Source organism: Octopus bimaculoides, chromosome 18 (assembly GCF_001194135.2).
Source record: "Octopus bimaculoides isolate UCB-OBI-ISO-001 chromosome 18, ASM119413v2, whole genome shotgun sequence".
Taxonomy (NCBI): Eukaryota; Metazoa; Mollusca; class Cephalopoda; order Octopoda; family Octopodidae; genus Octopus; species Octopus bimaculoides.
The window spans coordinates 29,399,998-29,418,346 of NC_068998.1; the positions used below are offsets into that span (position 1 = coordinate 29,399,998).

The 18,349-nt window shown below is 35.9% G+C and overlaps 1 protein-coding gene across 1 annotated transcript in view; it reads left to right on the forward strand.

Moving 5' to 3' along the window:
* The window catches only part of LOC106881491 (zinc finger protein 184), a 19,611-nt gene extending 3,190 nt beyond the window's left edge, over positions 1-16,421 (forward strand). The window contains exon 2 of the mRNA XM_052974199.1: positions 9,572-16,421. Coding sequence (XP_052830159.1) covers positions 9,767-12,835 — 3,069 coding nt within the window. The 5' untranslated portion in view covers positions 9,572-9,766 and the 3' untranslated portion in view covers positions 12,836-16,421. The remainder of the gene's footprint in view (positions 1-9,571) is intronic.
* The last annotated feature ends 1,928 nt before the right edge of the window (positions 16,422-18,349 follow it).

Below are 18,349 nucleotides of genomic sequence, written 5' to 3' on the forward strand. Positions count from 1 at the left end.
TGGAGCACCACCTTTAGTCGAGCAAATCAACCCCAGGACTTATTCTTTGGAAGCCTAGTACTTATTCTATCGGTCTCTTTTGCCGAACCGCTAAGTTACGGGGACGTAAACACACCACCATCGGTTGTCAAGAGATGGTGGGGGACAAACACAGACACATATATATACGACAGGCTTCTTTCAGTTTCTGTCTACCAAATCCACTCACAAGGCTTTGGTCGGCCTGAGGCTATAGTAGAAGACACTTGCCCAAGGTGTCACGCAGTGGGAATGAACCCGGAACCATGTGGTTGGTAAGCAAGCTACTTACCACACAGCCACTCCTGCGCCTATATATATATGTATAGTTTACAGTTTTATTAAGGTAAGATCAACAAAAACAGTACTCCATCCAGTATAAAGAGATAAATATCTTTTAATGTATTCAGTATAAAGATACAACATAATAATAGTTTCTTGCTGTGAAGACACATGTCTAGGTAGGTTTTTTATTATATGCCCTTTGTCTCCAACCTTTTATCAGGCTCTGAGCACATGGTCTGTTCTATTTGAAAATCAGGATGCTGGTAAAGAAATTACAAGAAAAAAAAACTATAAGAAGGTTGTTGCAAAAAAGTGGATAGATGAATAAAAAACAGAAAAGGAAAGGAAAGAAAGAAAATTAGAGTTACGTCCCCTTTGACTGTAGAAACTGTAATTAAACTAGCTGCAGAAAATACTTCAACAGAGAGGGGTCCAAAGTCTGTGAGACAGCTGCTAATTTCAGAAAGGGTTGTTTCCTCCAGTTCATCAAAATAAATTTGTTCATAATCTTGCATTTGCTGAAACTTTTGGATCTGGAATTAAGTAGTGCAGTAAAATTCTTAGAGCTAAAAAGAATATGCAATCTTTCAGTTATGCATAAGATGCATTTTTAGATTCATTTGCATATGGCATGGATTTCTCTATGATTCTCCATTTGATTGTTTGCCGTGGTCTTCAAGCCCCATACATGGCTAGCCAGCTTAGTGGCTTCAATTTTTGTCGATGTACTGGAAAGAAGATTGGTGGTTTGCATAACATCTTGCAGCATCATGATTTTCAAATAGATTAGACCATGTGCTCTGTGCCAAAAGATTGTTTGGAGACACAGGGTGTGTTATAAAAGACCTGCTTAGACAAGTCTTCATAGCAAGGAACCCTTAGTAGCTTGTATCTTTATACTGTGTACATTAAATAATGTATATGTGTGTGTGTATATATATGAATAGTATTTATTAGCACAATATAGTTGAATGGTTAAGAAGTTCATTTTGCAACCGTGGGGTCCTGGGTTTGATCTTGAGCAATTATCTTTTAATGTCCATGACCAACTGATCCTGGTGAGTGAAATTAGGTAGGCGGAGATGTACAGAGGCTCACTGGGTGGATTGTACCTTCAAAAAAATTCAAGAGGTCCAGCTTTTACACTGATTCTACCTGGAGGTAGAAATGTCTGTGGAATACCTAACATGAATTGAAGAGTAGGTAAATCAGTTGAACAACCAAAGCCTCATTGTTGAATGTGTAGGGAAGTGGTTATACACCATTAGGTGTACACCGCTTCCGTACATTAAATTTCTAGAAGAAACAACGGAACACAGATTCTGAACAACATAACAATATTTATTTACAGTGGAATTCAGTTCACGCTTGGAGGGAATTTGGTAGCTCATCGCCCTCGGTTACTGAGACGCCTCCTGAATGATTTCCGTGGTTATTTGTGAAGCTCTGGTGCTGACATGTGAGAGAGCTCTGTTGGACGTCTTGGCTCGACGGAGATCAGTCAACGAAGAGACTGAGAAAAGGCGCCAAAGCTGGGTGTCGAACTCTACGCATGCGCATGAGACTCTTTCTGTATTCCTTCCGGAACTAGTCCCTGCGCATGCGTGGATAAAACTCCAGACATTGAACATATAACAGTTGTCTGCTATAAGATGTCACTACAAATGATTTGTAAATGATAGATTTATTAAAAAAAAAAAAGTTACCAGACAACAATGTAAAAAATGAGTTTCCTGATGCTCTGTCAATGATCAGTCCAAAAATGAATGCAAACTTTTATCTTCTACATCTCCAGTATTCCCTTCCTATGATAGTTCAGGTAGGATTACAACTTCGTCATCATTAACCCACACTACAAGACACACTATTGAATCTCATACAGGTTTGACATAAGGCTGTGATTTAATAAGTCTGCTTTTCCTTCCAGATGAAATATTTTCTCTTGATTGATATCTTACTTTCATTGAAGAGAATTCAGAATCTACTTGGATGGGATACTAAGTATAATCAGACAAACAAAATTGGATACAATGTGTCATATTGATCACACATATAGTTGTCATCCACAAAGAATTTCTTATATAAATGGTGAGCAGTAGATAAGAACATATCATGTTGACTTCATAGAAATCGCTATCGTACAAGCTCCCATACCTACATGACAATTTCTTGCAAGCCACATACTTTTTCCCACCTCAGACACTGTTCTGTTGGCTGTATTTTACTGAGTGAACCTGGTGTTTTTTTCTGATTAACTCTGTTTCTTCTCAGCCATTATTGTGTTAGTTATTAGTACTAATTTAGTGAAATGGCCTGAAATTCAGCAACCATCATTGAACATCTCTCTTGGTGAACATGCATCCTCACTGAAGACTGCATCTCAAAAACTGGCTACAAAATATGTAACCCTCTAACTACAAAACTCAGTTGAAACCTACTACAGAGGACTGCTCCCACATCAGAGATGGTACTGCTGTTACTCACACACAGACAACCTAAGCTGCATTCACAGAAAAGTCAGTAAACTGATTTGTATGGAGTTGTTTACAAAAAATACTCCAACTTCTGGCCTGCAGGTGTGTTGTTTACTCTTTTTCCTTTTTCTACTGCTACTACAGTGGTTTCTGCTTCTGGGAGCTGGTTGGCTTGTGTGATTCAGGCACTTCTGATTCATTTCTCTTCATATCACCCATGTTATGTCTACTCCACCATGTCCTGCTCTAACCATTATTTTCAGTTCTTCCTCTCTACCCAGTGAAATTCTCTCCTGGGATGTTTTTTCTTGTTGCTGTTACCTTACAACTGTTCAAGAGGAACATTAAAGGCATCAATTTCACCAGTCCCTGGGTCCTGTGAAATCCATAGCCATTGCTACTTCTTCTCGACCAAATTAATAAAAAAAACAAACAAAAACAAAAAAAACATTCTGTACTGCAAGTCTGATATCTATACATTAAACTACCACAACTTTATCTTTCTTTACCTCTGCTTTTTGTTTCTTACTTCACTAAGTACTTTTGCTGAATTTGGTCCGAGTATTTCCACACTATTACAGTCCTTTGCTTAAATATGTAAAAATACAGTAAACTGACAATACTCTGTCTATGTATAACATCCCAATCTTATCTGTTTTCCTGATTTGGGCTTTTGCTGCAATGTTAAGCTTCATTATAACAAGTTTTTTTTTTCCACTTAGGTGGTGTAAAATGAGGTATTGGTACATGTATGTGTGTATTTGTGTATGCATATATGCATTAGTAGTAGTGACATCATAAAATAAAGTAGTAATTTAATCAACTTAAACTAGCTCTATAAACCACCTGGCTTCCCAACCCCTTGGTTTTGGGTTCAGCCCCATTGCTGCACCTTGGAAAAGTCTCTTGTGAGTGGATTTGGTAGATAGAAACAGAAAGAAACCCATTATATATATATGTTTGTGTCTCCTTGTTTCTACATTGTGTATTAGATACAAGCAGGCTTGTCTCTTTTCTAGGCTCTTCTCTCATTACCATGCAGCATCACAATTCTAACATAAGCATCATACAATCTACTCTACTCTGAAGAAAAAAAATCCTTTGTTGCCAACAGATGTTGGAAAGGAAAGAAGTACTAACAAAACTAGATCAGTACATCAACCCTAGATCAATCAGCCCTAACCATAACGCATTAAGGTACATTATCCACAATGTGGTGCTCTAGCATGGCCATAGCCTTAGGGCTGAAACAAATAAAAGAACGCGAAGGTATAACAAGCAATTTTCTCAGACCATTGAACTAACATTCATCATCATCAACCGTTATCTGTTTTGAAGCAGGGTAATATTTCCTCATGGCCAGACATGTTTTCACAGAATATTGGAAATGAATGACAGGCATTCAGCTACAAAAACTCAAACCAAACAGTGGCTTGAAACATTTCCAGATTTGACATAGGATGTTTATGTTATGAGAGCTAAAATTTTACCGACTTGGCTGTGATAAAGACATGGTTCTGTTGTTTTTGTTATACTGGTTTAAATTCCAAATGCCAATATACAATGTGCTTTTTGAAACAACTGTGCTTGAAAAAACTGATATTGTTTGAAATGCTTGATAAATATTGTTTATAATTATAGAATAGTCATCATTGATCAATTGTTAGAATAAGAAAATATAGTGCCCATTTCTATATAAACCAGTGTTGTAGTGAAAGTACATCTACTGACAAGAATAGACAGGACCACTACTTATAAATAGTAGCGGTCTGACATAGTTTTGGTTTTTGAAGTCCAGGTACAGTTCGAGTTAGTGTGTTGGAAATAGTGATTGTTGGTTTGTTATATTACTGCTGCTGTTTCTATTTTGTATTGTTATACTCATAAAAATAAATGGTGTAAACATCAAACTACAATTGGATATGGGTAGTGATATTTCGATCATAAATGCAGATACATGAAGAAAAATTGGGAAACTGAGGTTATGTAAAGCAGTGAAAATTGCACATGGTGTGACAGGAACATGTATAGACATCACATTTCAAGGAGAAACATGCGAAGCAAAAATATTCATTGTGGAGAATGCACTCAATCTGTTTGGTACAGATTGGTTGGAGTTATTTGACTTATGGCACCTCCCCATTAGGCTCTACTGCAAAAACATAAATGGTTGTCCTGTTAAAAATAAATCATCTGAGGAATTGAAGAGAAAATTGAAAAAGATGTTTCCTTAAGTATTATTGGAGGACTTAGGTCTATGTAAAAAGACTGAAGCCTGCTTTCAAGTAAGTGAAAATGCTGTGCCTTTATTTAAATCTAACAGAAAAGTACTGTTCATGGCAATTGAAATTGTACATGAAGAGTTGAACAGACTGGAAAAGAATGGAGCCATCAAAAAGGTGGATTACTCTAAGTGGGCGGCGCCCATGGTGTACTTATAAAGAAAAATAATAAGGTTAGGCTGTGTGTCGATTTCTCTACAGGATTTGAATGACTGCTTAAAGACATGCCACCATCCACCCCCGACTCCAGAAGACATTTTCACAAAATTAAATGGTGGAAAAATTCTCTCCAAGTTGGATCTGTTTGATGCTTATTTACAGATTAAAGTAAATGACAAATACTCAAAGTATCTGACAATAAATACACATAGTGTATTGTACAGATATACCTGATTACCTTTTTAGATTAAAGGTTGCACCAGCAATATTTCAGCAAATCATGGACACTATGCTTTATGATTGTGAATTTGCAATCCCTTAGTTGGATTGATATGTTGATTAAGAGTAATTCGTGCAAACAGCATGTGGAACATATAAAAGCTGTTTTCAAGAAAATTAAAGAATACAGGTTCACTTTGAGTGAAGAACAACACAAATTCTTTTTGTCTCAAATTAAGTACTGAGGGCAAATAATTGATAAAAATGGTAGATGGCCTGACCTTTTGAGGGCAGATGCAATAAAGAATTTGCCTGCTCCGACAAATATACCAACATTACAAGCGTTTCTTGGGCTGGCAAACTACTACCAAAACTACATTCCTAACATGCACAAATGAAGAGCTCCATTGAATGACTTGTTAAAAAAGGAAGTAAAGTGGAATTGGTTGGTTAAATGCCAAAATACGTTTAACCAAATAAAAAAATTTTAATTGCGGATTTGTCTCTAGCATATTTCAATCCTGCTATGGATATTGTTGTAGTGTCTGATGCTTCAGAGTACGGAATAGCTGTTTTGCTACACAAGTGTAAAGATGGAAGTATGAAATCGATGATTCATATTTTGCACTTGCTGATAGTGGCGGAAAAAAATACAATCAGATCGCTCTTGGGCACTACTGGTAAGATGTAACCCAGTGCAACCTGTTACGTGCACCGGAACATCGAGAAATTGGTAAAACTTGGTAGAGGTTGTGCACTCAACAGCCAAAGTACCACCAGTAAAATACCTATCATGTTCCATGAAAAGGCCGATATTGTGTAAAAATTCAAATTCCAGGCTGATACTGTGTGGAAAGGCCAATATTGTGTAAAATTTCAAACTCCAGACTGAACACCTTGAGATAAGGTCCAAGCAAAAAGGATACTAAAACATAATAATAAAAAATACAATTTCTTTATTCCTTTGGGACTCGAAATCGCACAAGGAGTGATGTTGTGGTGAGAGTACAACACCCCATGACGAGAATTGATGGGACCACTACATATAAATTGTAGCGGTCTGACATAGTTGGCAGTTAGTAGTTTGGTCTTCGAAGTCCAGGTACAGTTCGAGTTTGTGTGTTGGAAATATTGATTGTTGGTTCATTACTGCTGCTGTTTCTATTTTGTGTTCTTATAATGCTGTTAGAGTGTATTCTTTATTGGCGACAATATCAACCGTACTATGCTATTGGAGGTGTAAGGATATCACAGCCAGAAAATACAGAATCTGTAAAGTTGCTTGTGAAAATAGTTGCTTAACAAGTTTGAATAAAGCATTCACATTCTATCTTGTCTTCTCATCAATCAAAATCATCTGCTCCACAAATATTTGTTTACTTGTCTATGATGATGGAGCAAGGGACCCTGTCAAAAGCTTTCTCCGTGTCAACAAAAGCCAAGTACAAAGGTTTATTCTTGACTAAATGCTTTTCCTGTAGTTGCTTTATCAGGAAGAAAACATCAGTAGAGCTTTCCCTGGCACAAAACTGAACCACATCTCATCCAGGCTAATTCTCTTCCTAATTAGTTGAGTTGTCAATCTCTCTAACTTTCATGACCTGGTCCAGCAATTTAGTAGTTCTGTAATTATTTCTAAGGCATCACCTTTTCCTATGTAGCACCTACACCAGTTGTTGGATATGACTTGCGGACAACCTGATTAACTATACAGATGACTAGGTCATATCCCACTCAGCCAGATATTTTAAGCTTTCCCTATCTTCAAAACACAAATTAGATACTATTTTTAAAATTATGGTGTAATCAACTTCTGAAATTTTAAATGCTTTACCTAAATACTTTATATCATCACTCCTAAACTAACAATAAATTGCATGTTCTTTCTATTTACCAGTTATTTCCTGCTTGATAAAATAATTAATAGTGATATTTAACAGATGACTAAATTTACTATATTTCTCTCTTTCCCTACAAAGAGTAACCTTTCACCAAATTAAATCATTTTGAGTCATGTATCAAGGTGAGCAAAATACTTTTAAAATTTATACATTACATGAATTCAGATTTAGTTAATGTCTTATTAAAGTATCTGGAAGTTACATTGAAATAACAAATGCAGTATTGATTTTAAAAATCTGGAAAAAGAAGCTTCACCTTTAAGATGAGGTGGAGGTGAAGGGGTTGCACTTCTGCTATTGGACACTGAGACTGAAGGAGCATTAATGTCGGAAAATCCACAATCTACTGTTGGAATAAAAGTAATATTTGCATGTCCTGATTTTTTTAATATTAATTTAGCCTAAGGAGATACTAAATCTAAACAAGGAGTGGCTGTGTGGTGAGTAGCTTGCTTACCAACCACATGGTTCTGGGTTCAGTCCCACTGCGTGACACCTTGGGCAAGTGTCTTCTACTATAGCCTCGGGCCGACCATTGCCTTGTGAGTGGATTTGGTAGACGGAAACTGAAAGAAGCCCGTCGTATATATGTATATATATGTATGTATGTGTGTGTATATGTCTGTGTTTGTCCCCCCAACATCGCTTGACAACCGATGCTGGTGTGTTTACGTCCCTGTAACTTAGCGGTTCGGCAAAAGAGACCGATAGAATAAGTACTAAGCTTCCAAAGAGTAAGTCCTGGGGTCGATTTGCTCGACTAAAGTGTAAAAGAGAGTAAGTGTATGTCACATAAACTCAGAGAAAATAAGGAAGGTTTCTTTTTTTTGCATTTAATTGAACATTTCTGCCTTGTAATGAAAGTGTAGTAGTTTTGATGGAAGTAGATTCTGTATTACAACTAATACAATCTTTTGTTATCATTCATACATTTAAAACAACCAACTGGCAAACGCTTTCTATTAAGAGTTTTGCAGTGCAGCTGTGTCTAATCATGCTACTGTCATTGACCAAAACAATTTAAACATTTACATAAAACAATATCTTATGAGTTCAGACTTAGATATGCTTTTGCTTACGTGTAAAAGACATTCTCTGCTTAGTCTGGATTGATGAAGTTACTTGAATGTCTATTTAGCAGACTGAACTCATTGTAACAGCTTCAGAATAATCACTATGATGCCCAAATGAAATAAGTCCCTTCATCCAGAAATTGGCAGCATTTGTTGTTTCCACTTTGAGTATATTTAATTCCACATACCTGTTAAATAACTTCAAGGGAGGTCGTTTGGGTATTTGGTAAAGTTTGTTATGAAGCAGTGATGTTTTTCCTATTAGGTCTGATCATGTTAATAAGAATACTAGTTGGATGACCAGTTCATCATCATTGCCATTCATGCATTTATCACCAACAATATTTTGATTTCATCTTGCATTTTATGAACCAACATTTTTTTCAGTCATTCTACCAGAAAGTGCTGAATTTCATTTTCTGATCCTGCTTTTTTTCTGTTGCTTTCACAGCAGATGGAGTTCTTTTACTTCCAGCCTTTGGATGTCAGCTTGTGATTGTAGAGATTGTCTAGACCAGTGGTTTTCAACGGGGGTTCATAAAAGACTCTTGGGGGTCCACACAACAAAATAGTAAATTGGCAATCCACAATAGTATTTTAAGAGTCCCTGAAAAAATGTAATTTTGTATGTATTGGTATGTATTGCAAGAAACAGCTAGATTTCTTTCTGTAGCATTTTGCATAGTTCAACCTACACAAGTTAATGTGTGATGAACTAAATAGGAATTTTGTAAAAGTTTCTATAAACTAGCTTTTAAACATTGAATGGCTATGGGGGTCCACCAGAATAAAATAGTAATCAAAGGTGTCTAGGTTAAAAAATAGTTGAGAACCCCTTGTCTAGACAGTAAAGCTTTTAGCTTGTCTTTTGTGGTTCCGAGTATGAAATTATAAAATAAAATAAGTACTTATTCATTTCAATTCAACAAAAACCCCTCCTAGAAATTGCCTTAGTGTCTAAGAAAATGAGTTAAGACTTGAAAGCTTAAACATTTCAGTTTTTCATTTTTATTTACTGATAATGTCTGTTATAGTTAAATGAAATCTTGACATAGAACTTTTTAGTTCAATTATGCATGTAGTTGTTTAATCAGATGTACATGTATTTTTATATGCATATATTGTTTATTTAAAAAAATTCTTTTTTTTTTCTCTTACAGTGTTTTATCTTGTGGCTTGAAGATGGTGAGCAACAGTGAAAAGTACCTGTTATAGAAACATTCACATCAACACATCCATTTCCACATTCACACACACACACACACACTCTTCTTACCATAACTGCTTGATCTACTTTTACATTCCTATTCCTTTGCTTTGAGGAACGTCTTTGCACATTTAGTGCAACAAGAATCATGGACCATGTTAAATACAATAGCAGCAGCAACAACAGCAGATGCTCACCATTACCCCCTATAGGCAAACTACAATCACCTGTACAGAACAATAGCAATGGTGATAATACTCTTGGCAGCATCAGCAGCAATGGTCGCCACAGCAAGCCTCTCTACCATCACAGCTATCTTAGCAGTAAATCTAGTGTCTCTATGACTGGCGTTAAAAACTTGAAGAACACCTGTGGTAAATTCAGTGGCAGCAGTAGTCTGTTAAATGGGGCTACAGGCAGTGGTGGTAGTGATGGTGGTAGTGCATACAGTGTGTCAATGAAGGCCAACAGTAGCTACTTGAAACTCTATGGCACTGCCAGTCACAATAACAGCATCAGTTCATCATTGACAAATGCAGTTTCTGGTAACAGTCACTGCAGTCAACAGCAACTGCAACAGCGGCAGCAGCAGCAGGCAGTGGCCACAATAGCTACTTCAAATGCAGTCGTCAAAACAAACAGTCCAAATATAAACCTAGTTCTGAATCCAAAACCAATATTGGAAGCTGCAGCAGAGAAAGAGAAAGTACAAGAAAAAATGGGAAATGGCAATGATGACGATGACGACGACGACGACGAAGATGATGGTGTTGACGATGATGATGATGATGATGACGATGACGATGATGACGATGATGATAATCATGATGATGATGGAGGAGGAGAGGAAATGGGAAAAAGTGATAAAAAATTGGAAGGAATGATTGAAAATGATGTAAAAGTAGAGAAAGAGGAGCAGACAGAGGGTGGAGACAAGCAACTCCAACCAAATAACAACACCCCAAATACAGGTAAAAGTAGTAGTACTGTTTCTGTTGATGGTGGTGCTACAGCATCTAGTCTCAGTCTGAAGGAAAGAGAAAGCATCTATGAGTGGTCATATGATGAACCAGAGGAGGAAAGCAACCAGCCATACAAAACTAAGTACCAATTGTTCTCACATCTACGCAAGAGCAACATTGATCGACCATTCAAATGTGTGCACTGCGAGAAGTGCTTTGCAACTACCTCACACTTGAAGTCACATGTGCGCACACATACAGGGGAAAAGCCACACAAATGTCACAAGTGCCCACGTGCATTCTCAGAACAGTCGTCACTGAAGAGGCATTTGCGTCTGCACAGCGGAGAGCGTCCATATGTCTGCCTGCACTGCAGGGAGTCATTCTACAACCAAACTTCGCTGAAAAACCACCTGGCCAAGCACACAGGCGAGAAGCCATATAAGTGTCTAAAATGCCAAAAGTCCTTTATTCATGCCTCCCACTTGAAGTCACATCTGCGCACCCATACGGGTGAAAAACCTTTCATGTGTCTCGAGTGCAACCGACCGTTTTCAGAGCGCACATCATTACGCCGCCACATGCGTATCCACACAGACGAGAAACCATACACTTGCAAGCAGTGTGGCAAAGCTTTTCATAACCAGTCTTCACTGAAATATCATGTTACTAGCCATGACTCACAAAACAATGACCAGAGCAACAACACTGAGGACGGTAAGGACAATAACAAAAAAAAAAACAACCGTTCTGCAAAAGCTAACAAATCAAAACGAGGTGGAACTCGAACTAATGTAAAAGGTACATTTAAATGCAAAGAATGCAACAAGTCATATGTTGATGAATCAAACCTGAAGCGACATACTTCTTTACACTCAGGAGAGCGATCTTTCAAGTGTTTACGTTGTGACAAGGCTTTCTTTAGCCAAGCTGGTCTTCAACAGCATGTACGTACTCACACTGGGGAGAAACCATATTTATGTGTCCATTGCAGCAAGAAGTTTTCACAGCATTGTGATCTGAAGCGACACCTACGTACCCACACAGGAGTACGTCCACATCAATGTCCTCATTGTGAAAAAGTATTTTGTGAGCACTCTTCTCTAAAGAATCATTTAGCTACTGTCCACACAAGCAAAGAACAGCAGTCTGAACTGTGGCACTGTTCTTACTGCGCTGAAAGCTTTCCTGATGAGCTGACACTTCAACAGCACATGCATAGTGCACATAATGCTACAACCTTACAACCTCCTACTGATGAGAGCTCTGTGCAACGAAGTACAACACCATTGAGGTGCAGTGAGTGCGGTAAAGATTTTTCGCAGAGTTCTCAATTAGAAGAACATTTCTCTGCATGTCATCAGCCTACCAACAAAAAGATTACTTCATCTCCCAGTAACCCTGTTAACACATTGAGCCAAAAGTCACCTTTCACATGTGTCTATTGTGGAAAGGCATTCAGCCATCGCACTTCTCTCCAACGCCACATTCGCATCCACACGGGTGACAATCTGTACAAGTGTACTCAGTGCAGCAAATCATTTTGTCAGAAGTCCTCCTATGAGTATCACATTACCATTCACTCAGGAATTAAACCTTATGTGTGTGTCACGTGTGGTAAAGGATTTGCACATCAGTATGGGTTGCATCGTCATGTACGTACACATGCTGCAGAGGTTGCAGCTGAGGATGCCTCAAACAACTTGAACATTTTAGCTAAAAAAGAAGATGAGGATGAGGATGATGATGACGATGATGACGATGATGATGACGATGATGATGATGACAATGATGATGACGATGATGAGGACGATGACGATGATAATGATGATGATGATGACAAAAACAATGGCAATAATAATGATAGCAATAAAAATAACAATATTCAGATGGATACATTGCAAATATCAAAATCTGCTTTAATTTCAAATCCTTCCCAAACTGTGTCTAATGGGTCAAAGACAGGTCCTTTGGCGCATCCACCTCACTCATCACACTCCTCACATAGGCATTTACCTATTCATCTTAATCAGTCACAACAGCAACAAAATTCTCAACAAAAACAGCCCTGTTTAAACTCACAGCAAGCACTCCATCATCAGCAGCATCATCACCATCATCAACAACAATCACAAATTCAGCATCAACAACAACAGCAGCAGCAAGTAACTGGACAACAACAGAATTATGACAATGTTGATTTTAACCTTTGTTTGGCTACAAATATTTCTATCAACTCCACTTCTACAAGCTGACTGGATGCTGATGGGCTAGGGAACTGAACTTCTAAGCATAAGCTATTCACCATCCTCACCAGGAAGAGAGAGGTGTAGATATATATCTGCTTATCTATCAATTCATTATTTCTTAAACCATCTAACTCTATGTCTAAACCACATTTAACTGTTTTATCCTGTCTACCTGTCTGTCTATTTTTTAATGTCTATTTATTTGCCTATTTCTGGCTATTACCTATCAACCTATCTAGCTATTTATGTGTATGTATGCCTAAACATTAGTGTGGTTCTATCTCCAACTATATTTCCTCTCACCTATTACTATTATCAGATTTCAAACCAAGGTTTTCATTACATTTTCTTGGTTAAATATACCAAATTAGAATTATGTTTTTTTTTCCTTTCTTTGTTTTGATTTTTTTTCTCTACACTATCTTTTTTTCTTATGGGTCATTTGGTTCTGCAAAGTCAGACCTTTTCAATTACTACACATGACATGTATAGTTGGGTGCTAATATTTGTTTGACACTTTACTTTGAAGTAGAAACTGAATGAATAAAGTGAGCAACCAGGGCGAGAAGAATGTATTACTTGAGATTGAACTTGTGATTTGATCATCATACAATCATTAGGCCAGTTTATCATGTATGTGGGCATCTAAAAGCTCATTTAAGATTAAGGAAAGCAAAGTGGAGTAAGATGAGATCATAACCTTGTCTTCACTCCTTATGTTTAAGGAGAGCTGTTGGATCATAAGTAAATAGCAAGAGTGAGCTGGAAAATTGTCCAGTTGAGTTTAGTTTTCGTTGCCATTACTACGCTACTTTCAACTGCTTTTGCCTTTTTCTGTTGCATCCAAACATCATCACCATGCATCTAAATAGAATATCCATGCATGTCTCTATTGTACTAAGTAAAATGATTAAAATCTTGTGTCATATTTTGTAGTGAAATACTACCATGGAAAAATGGGATAGTTTGACCTTATGACCTTTTAGGTTAGTGATAGTAATCCATCTTTCTCCCAAGCAAGACCTAATCTGTTGATGTAAATGACTTTTACCTAAGGACACAATGAAATGCCAGCAGCTGAAACCAAACCTATTATATTTAGATTAGTATACCAGCAAGCTTAAATTCCCTCAGACAAAATGTTCTTGGTGTAGTTGATTGGTAGAGATGGTTGTTAGCCTGAGTAGTTAGCCAATCACATCTTATCCTAAGTTCTATACACTCCACTTTTATGTCGTTTCACTTTTTACTTTTGACCAGTATGTGAATTTTAGAATAAAGAATGCTTAGGATGTTCTGTCAACAGTTGTTCATGATAAATGTGAGACTAGAAAATGAGTAATTCTTTTTTAGACTTTTCATTATTTCATTTCTAAAGAATCTTTGTGTAGATAGTTGTTATATGTTGAAGACTGTAACAGTCATATGTCACTTCTTGTTCATATGGATCTCTATAGATTGTGCTATGCTAAGTCTGTTGAGCATTTATATGTTAAGCAGCTACCACTGTTTGCAATATTTAAAGCCATTTTTGTCAATTTTAGAATACTGCAATGACTATTGTGCAGGATTTATCCATTTGATGCAACTTTAAACTAATTCTCTCTCTGTTTCTAACCAGTTGCTTTTTGTTTTGATCTCTAACTAATGAAATTTTCTCCAGAATTATCATTCTGAAGGGACCACACTGCTAGACTGTCCCTTTTATTTGTTCAAAATTGCATCTGTGTCATTTTTGAGTCATTCCTCTCCCTTTCCTTTTGCTCCCTATACACACAAAATATCCCACCACATGGCTGTGGATCTTTCGTTGGTCTAATGATAAAAAAGAGCTAGAAATAAAAGATCCATAATGAATGACATAGTGGATAAGATCTAGCAATTTGAGTAACAGTATTTAATGCCAGGTAACCTAAGTTCACATATGCATGCATACACATACATCAGTGCATGATGATCATCAAAACAGAGTTTAAGACAGAAACTCTAAAGATGGAATTAAAACCATACTACTTTAGAAATTGTATTTTCTAAATAAGGAAATGTTCCTTCAGTTACTATATCACATTGTTTATCACAAATAGTTGTGCAACAGTGTCACACCAACAGGGTTTTTGATTGGCTTATATTAAGCGTTTGGTTGTGTTAATAATATGGAACAAGTATAGTAAGTTACCTATAAACGTTTGATTGCTGGATAGAGTGAATGATTTTATTTTTATGGTCTAATGCAGTTGCTGAAATTACATGAACCACATTTTAAATTTCTTTTTTGCCTTAAAGCTAGCGGTAGGTTTTTATGTTTAAATAACAAACACTAATGATTATTATGATTATGATAGTATATATGTGTATTATATAAAAATATATGTGTGTGTGTGTATATAAAAGTATTTATGCATGTATATATATTTATATATATGTGTGTGTGTTGTACATGTTTATGTGTATACATATGTTTCATTGTATTTGCAATAATTGAAGTAGAGATTGGTTTGCATATATGAAATACATTCTTTTAAGCTGGGGTTAAATTACCTCAACTCCACATGCTGTACTGCTTGTGATAATGACAGTTTAAGAGAGGACAAGATATCCTCTCTTAGATTGTTTTCCAACCAAGTCAACTCTTCTCATCTGTTAGTAAATGAGTTGCTATGTTTAAGATCATTGCACTTTTTGTGAAGATTTTCTCTTAAATACATTTAAAAACTAGGAGGAAAAAAATTTAAAGAATGGTGCATTTAGACTGAAGAAACTGTATAAGGTATGTCACTTTCTGCAAACAGGACATTTACCTTTTGCCTGTTTGTCTCTCAAATATCTGGCATCAGTGTACCATATCCAAGTCTACAACATTGTTGTGCACCTCAATATGCTTCTTGAATATTTTTGAGTAAAGTGATGTTTATAAACTACTTGTAATTTTCTTGAACATTCATTGAAAAGTCCTTTAATAATCTAAGTGATATTATGCATAAAAACTGATGATGAATAACTTACAATATCTATTATATGTTATTCTGTTGGAAAGAGGCTAAATATTTGCTTTAAGGTTCCAAGATTGTGACATGGCGACTCTCGATAGCTTTAAATGCATTTCATAGATCCAACATTCAGTTTTTATTAATTGCTCCTTCTTAATATTCTAAATGTATTCCCTATTAGACATTTTTTAGAAGACTTTTTATATTTTGCTTCAGTAGTTCACTAATACATATGAATGATATAGAGCATTATATGATTGTCATTTGAATGACATATTAAATTTTCATTTGTATTTGCATGTTATTTGTTGATTTTCTAGTCTTACATGTGACTATGAAGTCAACAAATAGTCTGTTTAATTAACAACTTTGTTCTTCAAAGTTTACTCATAATGTATTTGATTAATTAATTAAGAGCTATTATAATCATGTGGAAGAAAAATAATGGTTAGCATACCTGCTGTATTCATATATCACATCTACCCAGGCTGACATACTTGCTGTTTGTTTAATTTGTTTAGTCTGGTTACTAATTAGTGTATCTCTGGTTACTTCTAACCTTGTATATTTCTTTACACAATGTCTCAATAAAACATCTCATTCTATACCAAGTTATTTCACATGTATAGCACCAGTGCAACCAACTTTTATGATACAGCACCACATTGAGTTGCAGTATTTGACTTTCAGATATTGTTACATGGTCATTCAGCTGTATGTGTTCTTGTTGTCAAATGAAAGCTTCCTGATTCTTGGTGTATACTGTTGTGCTTACACCAGCATTTTCCATTAACATTATCATTGTTTTATGTTTATTCTGGCATAGTTTGGATAGGTTTTTTTTTTTTTTGAGACATTGTTTTACAGCTGGATATCCTTTTGGTTACTTCTTACATCAGGCAAGGATGATGCTATACACCTTTTTCTAAAACTGGTGTATTCATGGTAATTCATTATTAGTTCCTTTGTAAAAACTAAACTGTTGATGTTTTACTCATTTGAGCTATAAGATAAGATGAGCCATTTAATTCCTTAGTGGTTCCAGTATCTATGGAATTTACTTAAAATCTAAATTTAATCAATATCATGACTGCTGAAAATTGTAGAGGTAAGTTACTAGTAAACCATGTTTACAACTTGGTTTTGATCTCTTGTTGGGGGTGTTTTTTCACTTTATATCGCTACTATCCTTCAGAAGATATGAAAATTGTATGGTCTAATTTCTTTGTTCCCTATAAACCTGGAACTGTGGAAAAAATTAATAATTCAGCTATCAATGACAGTTTCATATGTATTTACAATATTAATATGATGAAAGGATGCAAAGAATTACACCTTGATATAGAGCACGTTTTGCTTTTTATAGTTGAAGCATGTTGTACATAGATATCCTGCACTTTTTGTAAAGTGTCTTAATTTTTCTACTCAAGGAAGTTCTGCATTATTTTCTGATTATGTTCTAATCTTAAAATTTCTTTACTCTATCCCTGGGTGCTCATGTACAAAATTTCAAGTGATAATACTTAAGTCATTCTAGGTGTACCATTCTTTCAATTTTTAAAAAAATTTTCTATAAGTTGTTTAATTGATTTATGTGACAACGTTGATAATTGTCATGGCAATATTTGGCTACCTACCCAACTCTATGAGTCCTGATGTCTTAATAATCCTTTTTTGGGGATTTGCTTAAAAAGATGGTGTCAGACACAAATGTCTGTAGCTATATTGTGCTTCAAAGTTTATTTGATCTTGATTCTCAAGAAGTTAAGTCTATCTATAATCAAAAGAATTCAGTTTTTCCATTTCTCTCCTTGTTGTGTTCCACAATTCTACAACATAGATCATTTTAGAGTCAGAGGAAAAGAATTTACCGAACATCTTTGATGTCAGAACTATAAAGTCTACATCAATTTCATTGTGCTGTTACTGCTACGAAGAAATCCAAAGTGTTGGGAATGTCTCTATCATTCACTGATATTCATGTATGGCAGACTAAGTCAATTACTGCAAAATGAATACATATAATCCAAACATATATCTTGATCACTAATTATAATGCTCTTTCATTGCATTCTGAAGCCTAGTAAATTATTAGATGATAATTTGACTCAATAATGTTATGATCTGTTTTTTAAAATAACTTTCCAAACATTAAATATGTGAAATTACTGTGTTAGACATGTATATATATATATATATATATCTTTCATTTTGTTTTTGTCATTAGACTGCAGCCATGCTGGGTTACTAACTTGAAGAATTTTTAGTTGAATGAATTGACCCCAGTACTTATCCTTTTTAAGCCTGGTACTTATTCTATTAGTCTCTTTTGCTGGATTAAGTTACAGGAACATAAGCACACCAATACCAGTTGTCAAACGGTTGTAGGGAACATAGATATATGCATATATGATGGACTTCTTTCTGTTTCTATCTACCGAGTCCACTCACAAGGCTTTGGTCGTCAGCCTGAGGCTAGAGTAGAAGACACTTGCCCAAAGTGTCACACAGTGAGACTGAACCCAGAACCATG